At 40.7% G+C, this 20,304-nt stretch overlaps 1 protein-coding gene across 1 annotated transcript in view; it reads right to left on the minus strand.

Moving 5' to 3' along the window:
• ANK3 (ankyrin 3) overlaps positions 1 to 20,304 on the minus strand; it is a gene marked incomplete at its 5' end in the record, with an annotated part of 195,921 nt that overhangs the window by 15,799 nt on the left and 159,818 nt on the right. Inside the window, 6 exon segments of the mRNA XM_083866821.1 lie at positions 2,547 to 2,925; positions 4,816 to 5,488; positions 8,305 to 8,448; positions 9,447 to 9,578; positions 10,406 to 10,480; positions 12,405 to 18,815. Coding sequence (XP_083722947.1) covers positions 2,547 to 2,925; positions 4,816 to 5,488; positions 8,305 to 8,448; positions 9,447 to 9,578; positions 10,406 to 10,480; positions 12,405 to 18,815 — 7,814 coding nt within the window.

Consider the following 20,304-nt stretch of genomic DNA (forward strand, 5'->3'; position numbering starts at 1 on the left):
AATTATAAATCAATCCTCTCCTGAAGAAGTAACAAGAAAGCAGAAGATTTCCAGAGGGCATGAAGGCTTTAGAGGAAGAGTTATTTTTAATAAACAGCTCTAAGTGGTTTATTTGTGATGAATTCTGACACTGAGAGTCACCTTGACCATGTGCTGGACATCATCTTCTTTGGAATAACAGAGCAACTGTGCTGTGTTCCTCTCCCTTAAAAAGATCACTGGAATGTGATGCTTGAGCATTTGTAGAGAATGATATGACCTACACCATTACTGCAATGCTTTTGTAAATGTTTATGTGGGATAAGGCCAAGGATTTGTTTCATTCACATCCTTAGGCGTCAGACCAGTACCAATTGTCTGAGTTTATCTCTTGGTGCAAACTCTGTGCCAAAACACTGCTGCAGCCCTTCCCCTGCAGGTGGGTGACTGTTGCTTCCTGGCTCTTTCCAAATGGGTCACAGACAAAAATATCTTACTTTGGCAAGTAGTTTTAGTTTGTTCACACTTTCTCTCCACAGATGTAAATCTGTTTCTTCCATACTTTTTTTTTTTTTTTTAATGGAGCATATCTGAAGAATGCCTTGCAGAAAGACTGCAGTTGAAATTTTCTTTCTGTTTTCATGACAGCATGTGAAGCGTCTCACCATGAACCGGACTGCGTTAGTAATTAAACTTGTTGAATTCAAATCAGATTAGAAGGTATTATTGAACAAATATCAACAAGATAACGGAAGCAGTCCTTGTCATTCTAACACATGCTAGACTCTCACCTATTCAGGCTTTGTGAGAGACCCACATTTTGAAACAGCATTATTTTCTGATACTAGTTTATTCAAAGATCATGCCTATAAAAAGACTTGTTATTTAGTAGGTAAGATTATCAGCCTTTACCAATAAAGCAAAGTAGTGCAGAGAGCACGCCTAAGAAAAGCACTTGCTTATTCTTCTCAATCCAGATGGGATAACCAACAGTAAAGAGCACACGAAAGTGGGTGACAACTTCTCTTCCCACTGATGGGAACGCAGAGGGGGAAGTGCAGCATGTCAGCACAGCCTCAGCACATTACAGTGTGCATTTACACTCACTCTTGCATTTAATCAGAGCAGGGCACCACCAGTCTGAGGTCTGCCCCAAACCCTGCAAACACTGAGGAACGCTGCCATCTGCCTTTAAATGCCTTTGAAGAAGGCAAAGGCTCTTACTTACATTTTTGAAGTATTCCAGTAATTAGCAAACATTAGGAAGGATCTTACTGTGTCACGAACTAATAACAAGATAATAACAATCATATGCTGCATAACTGCTGAAACTGATTACGTTACCATCTAATAAAAGAATTCTTGGTTGTATAATCAAAAGAATAGTTTAAAACGAACTAATTTAAACCTGAATGATTTACAGCAGCCCACCACAGCCAACATTTTTATTGTGCTACAATTAAAAAAAAAATCTGTATCATGTAGAAACAATTCTACTGAAATATCTTGCTTCCAAAAGTTATAATCTCCTCCTGTATCAATTATACCCAAGAAAAGACAACTCAGCAGAGAGAGGAATGTAGAAGAAACTCTGCAATTCCCCTTTTCAGCCTGGTTCCCTGCTGGCCCTGAGGTCTATTCTGTGGCAATCCTCCCACTGCTGGGGTGTGAGGTGCATGCAGTTACTGGGCTACAAGCCATTCTTTGAGTCAACTTTACTTCTAAGCTTCTGGTAAATAAATAGAAGCAACTGAGAAAGCTATCAAAATCTTGTCAGAAAGCAACTTATAACTGGGGTTCTGCAGTTAAGGGTGTACGAGTCAGGCAAGGTAGAAAGGAAGGGGAGCCCCTTGGCAGCATTTTAAAGAGAAAGAACCACCACATGGAAAAATGCTTTACACATTTAGAAATCTTTTTATTCATCTTGGCTGGATGGATTCTGAAACTGGGATGAACAAGGCCTTTAAAAAATAAAACTATAAGGAAGAGATTAAATATCACCCCAAAATTTATTTTTCTGCAAATTAACAGAGTAAAAAAAAAAAATGCAGGAAGTTTTGGGGACAAAGAGTAGGACAGAGCCTGAAGGGTCCCTCTGCTTCTTTGGTCCTATCATTTGCTTCAGTGTCACAGGAAGAGTGGGGAACCAGTGGCAACACCTTAGCGGGAACAGATGGAGGACAGCTGAGCAGTTTGCCACTGTGTGCAAAGGTGGTACGTCATGGCAGGGAAGGGCCTGTTCCCCAATAATGTGGGACAGAACTCCCAGAAGCTGCTCTAACCTCTTCCAGGGCTCAGGGCCAGGCAGGGAGGGGATTATGTTGCCCTTTCTTGGCTCCCCTGCCTATCCTGACTCCACCCCATTCTATTCACAACAAAAATAAAAATTACGAGTAGCTTCCATTTTCCTCAATTCAGCAACAAACTGAATAGGCATGAAGAAGGATAGGAAAAACCCCTAACCCTGTCACAGACAACATTACAAGTCATACAAAAAGAATTTGTCAACCAATATGTCAAGCAACAGGGACTCCACACATTGTTAATTATTACAGGACATACTGTACCTTCTGTTCAGACATTACTGCTCCCTCCTCCTCTTGGATGCTTGTTCTTGGCTTGCCATCCTCAGAAGTACTCCAGCCCATCTTCTTCACACTGACGGGCACAGATGTTTTGCTGCCTTCTGTTGTTGGCTTGCTGGTCTCTTCCAAAGATTTCTGATATGCTGTTGATGATAATGTTTGCTCATCAGTACCAGTTGAGATCTGGGACTTTGTTTTCAGGACTTCTTTGTCACTGTGTTTTCCCACATCATTTAAAGCTTCCTGGATGTAGGATTTAGTTTTTGCCTCTGATGTGGACTCGGATAGGCTTCCATTTGTTTCTGGCTTTGCTAGTTCTCCTTTGACATACGAGGAAACAGAATCCCGACATTGGTCCGAACTACAAGAAAAAGAGAAAGGAACAGACAGCTGTTCAGGGCTTAAATCACAGCCAGAAGGGCAAAGCACCAAGCCTCTTACTAAGCCTTCAGTCTGAGCCCATACGTTTCACAAAGAGAAAAGTAAAATTTTAGACTTCACTTGCAAACATCAATCTATTTAATAACCTTGTCTTCTGCATCACGGCATCATTCCAGAAGCAATGAAAATACGGTGGACACTGGAAACAAGGCCAAATGTGTTATGTTAATCTCCTTTCACTTGGTGGTGGAGAAGAAAAAGAGAAAAAAAATATACCAGTTCTCTTGTATAATCATGAGCTAAAGCCTCGAGGCACTAATTTTTAAACTGCTCTCTAATCAAAGAGGTGATGGTGTCTGTTACCATGCAATTACCAGTTATTTTTCCCCCAAAGTACAATATCTGTACTCCAGATAGGTCTTGCCTTTTAAAAAATACGGTTATCTGCAAATAAATCCTTAGATACTGCAAAGTCTCAGTAATATGCAGAGCAAAAGGCAAGGAAGGTTACTAAAAGATAGAAAGCTGACTAGAATTTTGCCTCAGATTACCTATGGAGAAGTTTCACCTGCACTTCTCATAAACAGTTTTCCTTTGTATTTTTGCTCACTTTCTGTCAAACACTATGTGTAATGGTGACATATGAAAATACGCCAGCTGTTTGCTGGCAAAACTCTTATAAAAGATAGCAAAGTGAATTAATCTAGCTAAAATTGGTATCTTAAGGAAGCCTTTTTACTTCCAGAAGTGATCTATTTTACTAATTTAACACAATATAAAATCAGAATAACACTTGCTTAACAACAGGAATCACATCAGTAGTAGTTCAAGTGCTTTACAGTACTGAAAGACAATGAATCTGCTGGAATCAATGACCAAATTCCCACTGGATTTGATAAGAGAGTATCTAAAGAGTATCTATCTTGAACCTTAAAACATCCTGAGTCAAAGATGCAAAGGATGTAAACTCCTTCACAGACAAATGACCACTGTGCAGATAATCATTCTGTGCTGATTTATAGCTCCTGCAGACATGGCTCCTTCAATTAGTGATTGCAGGAACTCCTTGCCCAGTGGGCACCAGTAGGGATGAACCCAACAACACATTTTGTCAATGCTGAAAGCTTAAGGAGGTCCAAGGGAAGGCTGGAAAACCTCATACAAGAGAAATGCACTGAGAATAGATATATAGAATGCATCCCTCTCAGCAGGTCATTATGTCAGAGACAAGTGGAGCCTGGGAGAGTGCAGGGGGAAAACAGCACATACATCACTCTCCTTCCTCTGCAGTCACTGCTGTGAGATAACATCCAGGACTAGGGTTTAGTATTACCATTCTTACCTTCTTATGCCTCGTAACTCATCTTTTAACAAGTCTAGTAAATTAGCATGACATAATATGCTTGAAGTAAGTGTTATAAAAAGTGACAGTTCAAAAATTGGCTTGTGGGAAAAGTAACAATTATCTGAGGGAAGGCAAGAAGAGATGCCAAATGGAAGGGATGACTGCTATAAAGGTGCTCAAAAATAAGAGTAATACAGTATCCTGGTTTCAGGTAATGTTCTTGATTCCAGCAACATCTGTGCACCACTGAGATGAACAGAAATACACAAGATAAAGAATGTGAAAGGAAATATTACCGGCTAAAGATAATAGGAAATACTCCTCAAATGCCTATATTGAGAATGAAACCTGATAAATACACATTTTAAAAGACAAATACATCTGAGGCCAAATCAAATTTTTCTTTTAACAGCATATATATGTATATATATATGAGAGTATACAGACACGTTCTCAGAGCCTGTGCAGTGCTGCTGGTGGCCAGGGCAGCGTGGGGAGCCTGCTGACACACACAGGGGTGCTCACCTCTCGTCCAGGCGATCCAGCAGGCTGCCGCCTATCCTGCGCCCCAACGTCGGTGCCTCGGAGACGCTGGAGGAGTCAGGCTGCCAACCTGCAATTGAAGACATTTCGTGTTCTGCTTGTTGAACACCTTTAAGAATTGACCACACTCTTCCTTCCGTCATCTCCTCAGACTCAGCTCCTTCTTCCAGGTGAATGTCCTCAAACAGAGACTTAAACTTTTCTGTCGCCATCTCCTCATCAGTACCAGACTTTTCTCTCTCGGGCTGTTCAGTCCTCACTCCTCTTTTACTAGTCTCTTCACTCTGCCTTTGTTTAGCATCTCTGGATATCCCGCCATAACTACCGAGATACCGCGGAAAATCTTTAAGGTCCACTTCCTCCAACTGGCTCTCGCCTACGGAAATATCTTTAGGTGTTCCTTCTCTAGGCACTGGGAAATCAACTTTGCTGTCATCCAGGGAAGTGTCCTCTTCAGTCACCACTGGCGGTGCTGCTGCGGTACCATCTACGTGTCCCTGGGAGGTCACTAACACGTCACTCAGTCTACTGGGAGTTCTAAGGGGTGACTCTAGGCTAGAGGTGTCGCTAAGGAAATCGTCCTGCTGGAAAGGGGTGGGCGGCACGAAGCGCAACCCAGTGGGAGTTTCCAGTTCCACTTGGATGGAGGGATAACCTAAGGAAGACAGCACATTTGGACTGACTGGGATGAAGCATGGAGCAACAAATAAGCAAATGCCAAATGATTCATGGGTTACATAAAGTATGAAACATATGAGGAGGTGCAAGTGTATAAGAACCAATGCAGTTCTGATAGATTTTGTGACTTTGTCCTAAAGAGATGGAACAAAGAATGAGTACTGCCAGTGAAGCCAGTACTTCTGACTATTTTTTTAATAGTCTGTAAAGTTTTCAGCAATTGCATGTGCAGCCATTTTAAACATTTTCAAGCTATAGCAGATTGTCTTATGGGCATGCAATAAATCAAATGTGGACAAGGGTGGTTGTCCCTTTACATACAAGACAATCTCTTGCAGCCATATTGTGTAAATCTTTATTTCCAAGCTTTTATTTATTTTTGTTTTTTAAATTTGGAAGTTTAATGAACAGATTTTAAAGACAGCAGTAGATCATAATACAGGACAGCCACTTTTTTGTCAGCAGGTATTCTTTCTAAAACAGGTCCACATTTTTAATATGCTTTTATATAAAAATACACAATACCAGAAATACAGTGTTACTAACATATACCTCCAATTTAACCACAGAGTACAAGAATGGACTATCTGAAGAATGAAGAACAGACATGGATCCTAATGAGGATACTAAAAGATAGTAGATCTAAATACACAGCAGGAGAGAAACACTAAAGTAAGGAAGTTAATGAAGGGATAAAAGAAGAAAAACACAACAAGGGAGAGCTATATGAATATTTCAGGTACAGTGAAGTTATACGGATGAGAGGACTGTGGTGAGTAAGGAGATCTTGGTGATCTTGAAGATTGAGGTGATCTTGGTAACATTGGTACAATCAGATACACTGATCAAATAAAGAGAAAAGAAAAATTGATGAAAACATTAAAAAAAAACCATACGAAATGATTGAACTGAATACACACATAAAAAAATGGCAACGAAACCTTAAGTTCGCATTCTGGCAAATGAGGTTGGGCAACCTAGGAAAGGAAAAAACACATGCTGTGTGGTTAACTGGACATTGTGCTGCCTGCAAGGGGAGGTGCATCAACAGGGCTTGGGGGTTTGTTCCCTGAACCAGCCGAGAGAAAGGCAAAGGTGGTCTGGTCTTGGTGAGGAAAGAAGCTTGAGGAAGGTTCAGAGAAGAGGAGAGACACAAAGCAACTGCAGAGAAGCGCTTTTTTCATAAAAAACATTGATGCTACTATCAAAAGGCTCAAGCAACATTTCAAGAGGAACTTTCTTAAAATGTCAACAGAAAACTATTTCTGTAGTGCAATGATTCAATGACCAGCAATGCTGCTCAATAATGGAGGTACACTGAGCTCATACGCTCTGAAGAAAAAAAAAATCTTACTAAAATACAGAGAAAGCCAAAACATAATTGAACAAATTACAAAAACCAAAGAAATGTTACTTACAAAAAAACCCCACCTTATTTCAGGAGCAATTTATAAATTAATAAAATCAAAGTAATAATCCAGTGCCTGTTAATCTAACATTTGAACCAAGAAGAAGTCATCATTTAGCATCTTCAGTATACTGATAAATAGTAAGCACTTCTATGGAAATTTTGTTTTACAAGGAGAATTTCAGTTTTGTTTGTAATCTGACTCAAATTTAACCTGCACAGTTCTGCTTTCAGGTGATACAGTTTCCATGTGAAAATTATCACACAACTTTACCCATTAGCAGACTGAAAAAGATATCCACTCATGCACTAATAAAACATTTTCTTAATTTTTCTACTGCCATTGGAGAAATGGTCCACGTAAAAGTCATAAAGCAATCCATGTTCACAGGTCTCAAAGAGGCTTGGTAGTAAATTGCACATTAATTTATTCCATGCAAACATTATATACTTTCCCCCCATTGTTCTTCTTTTTTTTTTCTTGCAGAATTTTTACTACTACATATCTAGACAGGAAGCCAAAGAATACATGTATTTCCAGGTAAATTGTCAAGCATTGAATATCAGGTACATAAAAATAGACATGGGTAAGTCACAAAGGACAACTGTTGCAGGAGAAAAGCTTGGTCTTGTCAACTGACACTGAGCCTGGTGGGAACCAGTGTTTTTACTCAGGCACACATTCATGGGACTCTGAGTTTATTCTTTGATATATTAATGTGCAATCTACATATCCCCATAAATGACTTGGATGCAGGACTTGAAGGTGTACTAAGGAAGTTTGCTGATGATATGGGATTGGGAGCAGCTCCAAGACAGGGATGGCTGGGCAATCACCAACCATGTAAGTTTAATAAAGACAAGTGCTGGGTTCTGCACCTGGCATGGGGCAACCCTGGCTGTGTGCACAGGATGGGGAATGAGAGGCTGGAGAGCAGCCCCGTGGAAAGGGACCTGGGGGCCATGGTCGATGGGAAGTTGAACATGATTCAGCAGGAAGATGTGTCAGGGGAGGTTTAGGCTGGTATTAGGAAGAGGCGTTTCACCCAGAGGGTGGTCAGGCACTGGAACAGAGAAGTGGTCACAGCTCCAAGCCTGCCAGAGTTCAAGATGCGTTTGGACAATGCTCTCAGGCACATGGTGTGATTCTTGGGGCTGTCCTGTGCAGGGCCAAGAGTTGGACTCGATGATTTTCACAGGTCCCTTCCAGCTGAGGATATTCTATGATTCTATTGTATCATGCTTTAGGAGAGGAAAATCCCTTTACACATTTAAAATTATTCTTCCAGTAGAACTTACAATCTTTCTTTAAAGTCTGGTTTGTACAACATTATTGTATTATTGGACACGTCACTGAATTAAATATGACTACAGAATTCAATTACCATCAATGGGATCATGAAATACGTTATTTTCATCTGCAAAACTTCTGGTGCCTGAAATATTTCCATAATCAAATATTGGTCCTTCCAACAGGGTCACGATATCTATTCGATTAATTTTTGTCAATACAGAAGTTAAGGCATCAGCTGAAAAGAAAAATAAAGCACATCAGAAAAAGGTTCAGCATTGCAGAACTGTGTGATAATTTTTCTCAGCTACATTCACACTGCATTACTTACAAATTGCTGGCATGTCCCAATGCCTTTGGTTCTAGCAAACTCCAGCATATGTCTGAGCAGTCATTCAGCTGCCTACTTATTCAAGATACACATCTATTAAGAGTCTATACTTTTTCCAAGTATAATTATATTACAACACAAAAGGCACAAAGGATAAGGTCAGATAGTTCTTAAAGAACATATTTACTTACTACTGACACAAAATATCCTTTTACTGGAGTGTAAAGGCAGAGTAAAAATCCTTTTACCATTCTGAGGAACAACAGAATAGGCAGTCATGTAGGTAATAATGCATACAAGGCTATTCATGCAGTACATCATGAAATCTCATTTACAATAATCCTGTTGTGACCACACAGTAACACTGGAAACTCCTTTTACAGTGAAAGAGATCAAAGGAGACTCATATGGTCTGTAGGATTTTGTGGATCAGAGAAGGGTAACACTGATGCCACACAAAAATGTCTTTCATTTTGAGTAATTCTAGTGAAATGTACAGATAAACCCAGAATTATCAGAACAGAATCAGTGTCTCCATCACTCCTCCTAGGAGGAAGTTTAGCCTTTTCCTATGACCTGCAATACTGTGAGACTACCTAAATTTTTCAGTCAGTCATTTCCATGTTTCACATTCCTTGCTATTGGAAAGTTTCCCCTATTATTTTATTTACTGGAATTCAAGTTCATTACTTCTCACATCAATGATGGATGTGGAGAACAGATCATTTCCTTCTGCATATATAGTGAGTAAATATGACATATTTCTGACTCTTGGTAAAAATGTAACTGAAACTCCTTTTTTTCATTGATGGTTTGTGAAAGACGTTCATAATGTTTTCTTCAACTTGGCAGCAGATGAAATGGGCTATAACTTATAAACAACAAAAGTAACTACTTGAACTTACTTGTAGCATTTTTCCCATCTCTGGTAACCCATTTTTTTAATAACATGAAGCTCTGAGCAATAAGAGAATTCGGGTTTTCTACTCGGATTTGATTTATTTCATCCACAGAAAAATTCAGTTCTCTTGCCAGTTCTATAAAGACAAAAAAAGCAAGCGAGAAAAGAAAACAAACAGAAAACCACCAAATAAAGCACAAATCCCTTAATTGCCCCGTCAAGCTTAAAAAGAATAACTTTCATAGGTCATAGAGACATCAACAAAACTGCCTGACACAAACTTCACAGGTAACAATGAACATGGCATTATATCCCCATACTTTAATTTCCTAAGATATAATTTTGAATTTCAATTATCTCTGGGAACAATTATCACACTTACACTCAGTAAGCCACTTAAACATGATGAAAAAGCCCTCCCTGGAGATTGCCTCATCACTGCTAATTTATAAACTCCGTTTATTGCCACTGATGGTTATTCCCTTGGGAGCACCCTGTGCCGCTCAGTACTAGTGCTGTCGTCACCTGAGCCCTGGCAGAGCTGGCTGCTGCAGCTGTGAGCCCAGGAAGGGCAGGCTAGGGGGCTACAGGTGGGCAGAGCCTCCAGCATTGACTTGCCTGGCTGCTGGGCTCCCTGCAACCAGGGCTTGGGGGAAACTTCTATCCAGGGACAGCAAACACCCCAGGGGCAGCCCTGAGCCCAGACAGGTACAGCCTCTCAGCTCCCTGGGAGAATGTCTTGAGAGGAAAGCCATTTAGCTATTTTCTCCTTGATTTATTGGAAGATCAAGGAATAATTTCCTATTAGGCATCTTTGCCCAGCAATATACTGCAAGCTTTGGGAAGCTGGCCTGGCTGTGAATTTGGGAGAGCCTGATGTAGCCTGGCTACTCCTCTCAGTAAAAGAATACCTAAAAATGCAATAGCAAAGACTGATTTCAATATTAAAGCAGAAAAGCTTACCTGTCCAGCTAAGTCCTAGGTGATCAGCTACAATTGCCATCCTTATATCTGTCCGTTCACATGGACTCTGTGGACCTGTGATTTACAATTTCTCAATTAAAAAGATTTTGCACAGAAAACCACAATACTGGATAATAGTTTATTATAAATAATAGCTTTAATTGACTAAGTTGACAGTGCTTATATTGTTTACTAGAATGATTGTGTGACCTAATAACCTACAAAACAAAATTTTTTCGCAGCTTTTAGATTTTTACCTGTGTAAAGCCAAAATGTAAAAACTACATGATGTCGTGTAATGAAACCAAACATGCTGACAATCTAGCTGTTAAGACTGTAGACAAGTTGCTCAATTACTGGTGAAAACCACCAAGGCCAGATTATTGTCTCTTTTCTCTACTTTGACAGAACAAATATACTGTCACAAAAGACATCTTTCAATTTCTGAGTTACATCAACTTCTGAGTTACATGAATGTCTTTGGCATGCTTCACTAGCTTTCTACAGTACAGAATTTGTTTGAAGGAAGAAAAAAGAGTATAAGACAGCACATACAGATGACAATGACAGAATGAAAACTACAGTTAGGTCACTCCACAGGCAATCACAACAGTTCATGCACTAGGATCAACAAGTTGAAAGTTTTACAAACTAGGCTTGATCTCCACGAGGTGAGCCATGAGAGCTCCAGAAACCTGACTGCCTTCATTCTCACCAGTCCTCTTACTCCTCCTCCTCTCACTGTCGGCCTTTTCAATCTTTGATTTTATAGATGCTGCCTCTGTTCTCATGTCTCTAGCAGACTTCGGTGTAATGGAAGGCTGGTAAACTTGAGTAGCTTCTGATAAGGATGTGTTCCTTGATGTACTGTCTTCTTCATCATCAGAGACCTCTGACTGCATCTTTTTCTCTTCATCAGAAAGACGATCCACAAGCTTTAATGTCTCACCACTAATTCCCTTAAAATATTCAATAGAATGTTTACATACCTCCCTAAGCTGATTTTTCTTTACTTTAACTGTTGTCATGGTGACGGAGGTAGATCTTACCTTTACTGGTAATTTAGAAGGAAGTTGTTTTGGTTTTTCTTTCTCTACCTGCTCTTGTTTTGGCAGGGCTGGAGTTCTTCTAGCTAGATTACTCCTATGTGTGTTTTTTACAGGAATCCTAGACCTTGCTTCTAGACAGGGAGAAGAATTATTTTGTTTTGCTTTGTCAGGCTTACTAGCCTCTTTCGCTTTACTCCCTGCATTGCTCTGGAGATTATTTTGTGAAAAGACTTGTTTTACTGAGCTGGCCTTTACAGGAAGCTTTGATTTTCCTCTAGCTCCTACCAACTCTGTTGACTTTTGCTGCTCTCCGTGTGGCTTTTGCTTATCTCTTACTCTGTGTCCTTGTGTTGTCCCTGTACCTTTTCCTGAAGGGCTTTTCGCTTGATTAGCTTTCTGGAGGGAACATTTCGGTTCCAAATGTTCTTTTAGCACTACATTACAGGTAATATCATCTGTAGAGACAGCAGATGAATCCAAATTGTTGTTGTTATTAAAATTATCTTTTGGGAAATCAGTGTTTTCTGTTTGCCTACAGCTTGTCTGGCTAGAAGCTGAACTCGCAATCACTGCTATGGTTTCATTTTCTAATCCCTCACCACTTGGCATCACAGCTTCTATCTTATCTGTCACTTCGCCAGGGCCATCTTTCTTCAGAGTCATGGTGGAAGCAGAAATTCCCATTTTAATTGGTGTGCGCAATTTGGGATCAACTTTGGAAGCGTTTACTGCTGCCGATGATTTCTCCATTGAGTTACTACCAAGTGTTTGTTCCATGCAATCTCCACTGGCCTGGATGCCGGGCATATTTTCAACTGCTGTTGTTTCTACTGGTCTCTCTAGGTTTGTTTCTACAGTGCTGTCCCCTGCCTGTGGCTGTGTGATGGCAGTGACTGTACTTTTATCCCCTTCCCCCTTGTCCCCTGACTTCCCTTCAGAAGTATGCTCACCAATCTGAAAAAATTGGAGTCTTTCTTCAACAAAATCCCTCTTGCTCATGTCAATTGCACCACTGCGAGTCATCTCAAACATCTTCCCCTCATGAAATGGGAAGGGGTTGGGCTCGCTAGTTGGCGTACTCTCATCTGTTGGAGTTCTGGCTGGTGTTGTGTCAGGTGTTGTTGCTTGAGATCTGTCTTCCACTGCCAGACCAAATGGCTTAGCCTCATCATCCCTTGATTTAGGCTCAAAGACTTCATCGTCACCTCGGTTATTGGACCACGGGTCAAAATCTAGACTCTTGGTGGCCACAGTTTTGAAAGGCGTTGCAAATTCTTCGTCTACTTTGTAACTGAAATAGGAGTCAGGAAATACAGTCCTGTCAGGGTGTCTGCCTTCCAAAGAGAAAAACTGTGCCCCTGACTTCTTATCGCTCTTATCTCCGGCTTTGTCAGAAGATGGACCTTTTGAAGGCGTCTTGTCTTCTTCAGGGCCTACCTTGCCTTCCTCCTCAATGACTTCAAGCTTACTCTGGCTAAAGCAACGATCAGTCTGCTTTAGAATGCCTTCTGTAGTCCATACGTCCTTTTTGGTTTCAACTGCCGGACCTGCAAGTTTAGAATCACTCTCAGTTAAACCATCATCTTCATCTTGCAAATCATAACCGTCCAGAGAGTCAATCTCTGTCGCATCGGTATCATGGGAGAATTCTGCAGTGGTTGCTATGGAACACTCTGTGACAGACTGGTCATTGTTACTCCCGTTTTGCACTACATCATTCTGGGGTGAATCAAGCCCAGTGTCAAACTCATTGGGTTTCCCAGAAGTGGGATGTCCTAACTCTTTCTGTTTCTCAATCTTTTCAGGGGCTCTGGGTTTTGAGGTTTCTTTCTGGTCATCTTCCAGCTCTTTCAGTTTGAATGTGTACTTTTTAAGCGGAACGGGTTGATAGAGGGATTCATCATCACTGGAGTCACTGACATCTGCTCCCGGTGGCACAGGAGAAGGTGGCTGTACTCTGATGACAGGTTCAGCCAGTTGGCACTTGTCATGCTCATCTTGCAAGTTCACTTCTGTCATCTCCATTTCGCTCTCAGTGGAATAATGAGGCTTCTTTTCAGACTCGCCTTGATCTGCATCCAGTGGTGGAGGAGGAGGGAATTCAATATAGGCAACTCTGTTACCTTTGGGTCTTTTGTTAGAGTCCTTATTTATAAGATTAGGTAATGTTTTGTCAACCTGTGGTTCCTCAACCTCTGCCTGTTTCACAGATGTTGTCTTAGCCTCTGCTTCCTCCTCTGACTCCTCAGACACCTCAGGTATAGGGCTGGGCTTGCCTGGGATAAAAGCTATTAGTGAGTCAGGTGTTTTAGATGTAAACTCGTAACTCACTTCCTCTGAACTCGGTGTTTCTGGTGTTAAAGGGCTTTTACCAGAGCTGTCTATAAAGGACACTTGTTCTAGCGTGTCATCTTCTGGACTACCTTGTGGAGAAGGAGGTTGCTTTTGCTGCCTAGCTGTGTAAAATGTCCCCCTTGTCTCTTGGACTGTCTTACTTTCCTGACTGACAATTTTTTTAATACTTCCTTGTTGTACCTCTTTTTCATATTGCTTTCCTACTTGAACAAAACTGACATAAACAGGTAAGGTCTTAATTTCTTTTACTCCCTCAGTGCTTACTAGTGGTGCAACTTTATCCAAGTAATCACTGGCACCGGGGTCAACTACATCACTTGAAGGAAATTCCTTTCCTGGGCTACATTCTAAAGAATCTGGTGATTTGCTAGGGGATAGCTCTGTTTCCTCAGCAGGAGGACTTAGACCTATGGAGCTCTGCTGCTTGGTAACTTTTCTGATTTCTGAATGCTTAATTTTTTCATCTTCCACATAATCAATCTGTCTTTCAACTTTCTCCTGAATCACAGCTGACTGGGATACTTTAGCTGAAAGTTCATAGACACCATCAAGCATGGCTCTCTTCTCCTCAACAATTCTGACTGGAATATGGGACACAGCAATTTCTTCTTTCCTTTTGGATATTTTATCAGCCACTTCACCATTACGTTCCCCCTCCCTGACAACAAATTCTCTGTACAAAACCCTTTTTGAGGGGGATTTTACAGTCAGTTCCTTCACTTCTTCTGAATTAATTCCATTTGAGGCCACTTTGTGCTCTGTCACAGTGATAAATTCGCTTTTTTTGTCAGTTTTAGATTCAGCATGATCAACATGGTTTTCTTTTACTGTATCTGGAACCAGCACATGTGAAAGCTTTTCCTTCTGTGTTTTATGGTTAGAAGTTCCAGGACTTTCCCATGTCCTGTAGATTTTTTTGTCCCAGTGTCCCTTCGTTGTTGAGTCTGAGCCATACACCAGGTCTTTTGCCCGTGGTTCTGGCAAGCATTCTGGCACACTTTTCCTCATTTCCTCAGTTCTTTGTTTTTGTGTGTCTGAAGCGTGAAAGTCTTCCACAGCTTTCCCTTTACCTGGAACAAGGGCTTCATGTATTTTCACTTCTTTCTGTAAAGCTGTGCCCCCATCAATGACCTCTATTTGCCTTGCGTGTTTCTCTCTCGAATAGGACTGATACACTGGTAACTTACTTTCTTGCAATTTTTTTACTGGAATTTTGGACTGACCATCCAGCTTTTTTTCTTCTTGAGTTACGTCCTTACTTCTGGGACTTATACCTTGTTCAAATTTAAGCCTAATGGAACTGAGCTTTGATTGCTTCAGCTGAAATCCAGTCTCAGGTACTCCAGTCTGCTGAGCACTTCCTTTGTGTTCCATAGTTCGTTTAGAGTCCTCTGCAGGTTGCACATATATCCTTTTTTCAGGACTGCTGGGCAAACTGGATGCTTTTCTTTCATCCACCTTGGGAAAGCACTTCCCATCATGTGCATATTGCTTCACCTTACTCCACTCATCCCCAGACGATGGCAATTCAGAGAGCAGAACTTTCTCAGGGCTGCTGCTGGCAGAGCTCTGGCTAGAATGTATTTCCTTGCCATTTTTTTTATGCTGCTTTTTCTCTGGAGACTGTAGCTCATCATTCAACTTCTCTGTTTTATCCCGAAAAAACTGGGATACTTCAGTCAGTTTTTCTTCTGCCTCTTTAACAGTCCTGTCCACCCTGTCTTCATATATCAACTTTTCTCTACCTCTGTCTAATCTGTCCTCAGTAAAGCGCATCCACATCGCATGTTTGTGACTACTAACATCTCCAGTGTAGTGTAACACTGTCACTTTATCATAATGATCCTCCTTAGACATTTTACCTATACCATTTTCAGATACATCTTTATAGATTTTGGAGAGAATCTCTTTTTTGGGGGCAGTAGCTACTTTTTCTCTGCATCGTTTATCAGTCCCCTGTAACTCTGCACTAAGGGGTAGAGCATGGTCAGTAACTGACTCCTCAGTATCAGAATGAGACACATCTAGCTTTTCTGAAAGAAGCATTTTCTCAGCAAACCTGTAAGACTCCCCTCTTAGTTCTGACAACTCATCATCATGGTATTCTATTGAGTGCTGACTCAAAAGCTTCAGTGTTTTGTAAGAGTCATCAGACATGAGTTGAGCAGAACTAGGGCGACTGTCTTCTTCCTGGGACACGGGAGTGTTAACTCTAGAGGATTCCAGATAAGAAGGAAGTGACTCTTCGGCCGTGAGCTCCTCTTCTTCTTGCTGACCTTGTTCGTCTGAACAAGGAAAAGCATCATGTTTTTCCAACTCTTTTAAGTTAATATCTCCCCGAGGTAAGTCTTTCTGATATACATACATTTCTTTCTCTGGATGCTTTTTTGTTTCTCTAATAATGACTTCAGTAGGTTCAGCCTGATTACCTTGTTCAATATGGACCTCTATTATTCGCTCCAGTTTGGGTTTCATTTTGCTGTCCTTCTCTGCATGTTGTGGTGAAGTTTCAGCAGACTTGCTAACATCAGACGTTACTGATGATTTGTGTTCAAACAGACCTGCCAGTTCTTTGGAAGGGTCACGTCCAGACTGAAAGGCTTTCATTATGTCATGAACGGACATTGTTTCCTCAATTCTTTCTGAGGTACTTTCTGTGCATGGAGGTTTATGATAAACCATCCTAGTTGTTGTAGTGATATGAGTTTCTTCTTTTACTCGGACACCTTTACTAAGGACGCACTTATGGTCGTCTTCTTCACTGCCACTGGCTTTCATTTGGAAAGCTTTAACCTTCTCTTTAATGGACCCAGAAGGTTTTTGCTCCAGCTCCATAAACGCAGGGGTAGGTTTTGAGGCTGGTAGTTCCTCTGCCTTCTGCTCTGGAATATCTTCTGATGACGGTTCGTAGCTGCGGATGACATGAACTACCTCAGTTCTTGTTTCTGTAATGACGGGAGGGATGGGCACGTCATGGAAAAGTGGTTTTGGCCCCGTGCTTTCAGCACTCTGTGGGGCAGAAGGTGTCTTTTCGCTCCTCGTTTCAAAGCCACTGTCAGACAAGGGACTTTTATCTTGATCGTGTTGAGAAAAGTCATCTGGAGACTCTAAAATAGTGTCTGTTCCAAAAAAGGAGTCTGCAATTTTACATAACTCCTTTTCTGATGTTGAAGGCCTCATGGAGGCTGGAGGCATTTTAAGTTTATGTTCCTGCAAAGCGATGGCTGGTTTTAAAATGCGCTTTTGTCTCTCTTCACCTTCTTTTTTCCCCTCTTCAAACTTGTACTTTATGTTTGTTAATGAACTGCTACCGATATCATTTGCTAAGTAATCAATAACTTTTGACAAGCTATAATCCTTTTCCGACACGGTTTTAGTTTTAATTTGGACCTTCTCTGGAACAGATATGGGAGGGCTTGTCAAAGCTTGCTGTCTCGCTTCATCAATCTCCTCTGTACTGAACTCTACCCAGTCATCCTCAGACAGGTGTCCTTGATCACTTTTGGATACTTTAGCCGACCCTTTACTTTCTAAACACACATCCTTTTTCAGAATCTCACTAACTTTTACTAAGTCCTCTTTTACTTTCTCAACAATTTTAAAAGGCTCTTCATCATCAATTCTACCCTCTTTCGGTATGTCAGGTTGGAACGGCTTGTCCTCTGCGACATCTGTCTGCAATATCGCAGTCATTCTTATCAGATCCTCCTTCATTTCAGCAACATCTTTCAGTATCTCCTGACTGGAGGATAAGGAAGATGGTGTGGACAATTTGAGAGCAGAGGGTGCTAAAAACAAGGATGATTTTATTGGAGATGAAGTTCGAGTAAAGGTAGGCTGTGTGCGTGCCTCTGTAGTCAATGTTTTAATAGGTGACAGTAACGCAGCGGCCGATTTTGTAAGTGAAGACGACTCTGGGAGCTTCTTTAATGCTGGTTCAGACAAAACATTGACTACAGAATATACTGGCACTGTTATCGTTGATGAAGTTACTGATGAGGTAGTTGCAGATATTGACCCAAGGGCTGTGTACAAAGCACCTGCAGGAGGAGTTCTCATTGACTGGAAAGCTGATGGTGCTGAAGACACAAATGACCTGAGTGGAGAAAAGGACATTGTTGTAGCTGTCGAAAACACTCTCTCAGCCGTGTCAGCAACTGCATTAGCAGCACAAGTTGCAGAATGTGCAGCTGCAGAGATCTTGTCTTGAAAAACACCTGCAGCTTTGGATCCATTTATTAGGTTGGCAGAAGATGGGTATTTCAGAGGTGACACAGAGCCGTTTAGCAATGGTACATCTGTGTGCCCAGCTACATGTTTTGCTGGCGACGAGAGAGACGAGGCCATCATGACTTTAGTGGATGATACGGCATCAACTGCCGACTTAGCAGGTGACACCACTGACTTTAGAGGGGACGACAAAAGTGAGGATGCTGATGTGATAACCGATTTAAGCGGCAAGCTCGAAGAGTACATGTTAATGTTGGATTTGGGGGATGCTGGAGGCGTCATGGTTATGGACGATCTCTCCAAGAGAGATCCTGCTGTAGTCACTGGAGATGTCCGAGAGGGGAATGTGGTAGTGGAGGCCAGCCCTTTGAGACTGGCAGCTTCTGTGACTGCGGGAGCTCTGACGAAAGAACCCGAAGTGACCTGCATGTTGTAGGGAGGCTGCGAGACCACAGTTTTTATTGGCGAAGAGATTGTCCGAAACGATCTAATCGGAGATGCTACATCGCTAACAGATTTAACTGAGGATGTGGTAGAAGCTCCTAACGTGGATTTGATTGGAGAAGTAGAAGAAACAGACCATATTGATTTTAATGGGGAAGCTGTAGGAGTGTTAGAGGAAGAGCTTGATAAGGAAGTGAAGCCTGATTTGGTTTGCCCAGGCACTGTAATTGGAGCAGTTGTCCATGACTGATATGGCCGTGTTGAAAAGAATGGCTTGTATGAGTAAGTAGCAGGTAGGGATCTTGTTGCTCCTGCACTCCGTTCAACTGTTTCTTAAATTGTTAAATTAAAATCAAACATAAAAATCAACAAAAATGGTTGAAAAACAGAGAGACCAGAGAAGAAAATTGGTCAGTAAACGTTGTAATATTACAAAAAGCAAGTACAATTGTTTGCATGAGTTGGGATGAAGGAGGCAAAAGAAGATTTAAAAAAGGAAAGAAAAAAATTAGGAATGAGCCATATACTGGTAACTGGTCCAAACCAAAAAGCAACATGAAATGGAAGACAGAAAGCACATCGCAACCAAATCTGCAAACAATGGAGAACAGAAAACACACAAAAGGAATCCATAAGGTAAAAATAAAGTCACATCAAAATTTCTTCTCTTACTTCCTATTGACTTTCTGATGTGCTACTTCTGAAATACTTGTATCAGCTTTATTTTGCCTGTTTAGGTATGTCTCTGCTTTGTGCAACTATAATTATCCATTTAATAATTTATATTGTTGTTCTGTTCAGATTTGAACCTATACAAAAATATAAACTTGCGTAAAATGACATTATGTAGCTAAAATCTTTTCTTAAACCACTTCAAAACTATTTCATGCAGAAACCAAAATTCCTTTAAGTGACAGGCAATTGATGTGCAAACTGTGAAGCAACTGGAATAAATTCAAATCTCTATCTTCCATGCACAATTCGGATATGCTTCACACTCACAAAGCCAATAAGAGCAAGAGCTTTTCTGAGTCAATCTTGAAAAGAAAAGAAAAGAAAAGAAAAGAAAAGAAAAGAGAGAGAGAGAGAGAGAGAGAGAGAGAAAGAAAGAAAGAAAGAAAGAAAGAAAGAAAGAAAGAAAGAAAGAAAGAAAGAAAGGAACATATGCATTTGTTTCTCATGCAATATTCCTTTTGTCTGGTAAAAGTCAAAGTAAAACTTTTCATGAAATGATTTTAAGAAGCATATGTCGTAAATGAAATATGGCAAGTATGATGCATGATAGTCGTGAGCAGGCAAAGCAACTGAATCAGTTTTTATTCATGCACAAATGTCATGTCAGAACGAGCACACAGATTAATACATTTTGTATGGTGTATTAAGCACAAATACGTAAACCTTACAAAATCATTTCACAAGAGGTCATTAAAAGAAGAGTACACTTTTTCTACAAGATGTAGTGTCTTGGTACCTTTTGAGGAGATTTCTTGTATCAGCTCAAAGACAGACCTGTTCAACTTTACAGTTCTCAAAAGGTAACATTAGAAAAGCAGTTGAAGAAAAATAGATTATGAAATAAATTCCTGGCAAGGACAAATCTGTTAAATGTTATCATCCCCCAGAACTCTCAGCTTATTCATAGGCATTTTGAACAGAATCATCATCAACCACATTTTGCATCACAGGAGGCACTCATGTCAGAAAGTATTTCTGGGAATCCCATTACACAAACATATCCTCTGATACAGCAATAACATTCAGAGAGTTGACATTGAAAGCAAGTTTGAGGATTTTTTTTTTAAGTTGGAATTAGAAATGGAG

Source organism: Zosterops lateralis, assembly GCF_965231275.1.
Source record: "Zosterops lateralis genome assembly, chromosome: 8".
Classification (NCBI taxonomy): Eukaryota; Metazoa; Chordata; class Aves; order Passeriformes; family Zosteropidae; genus Zosterops; species Zosterops lateralis.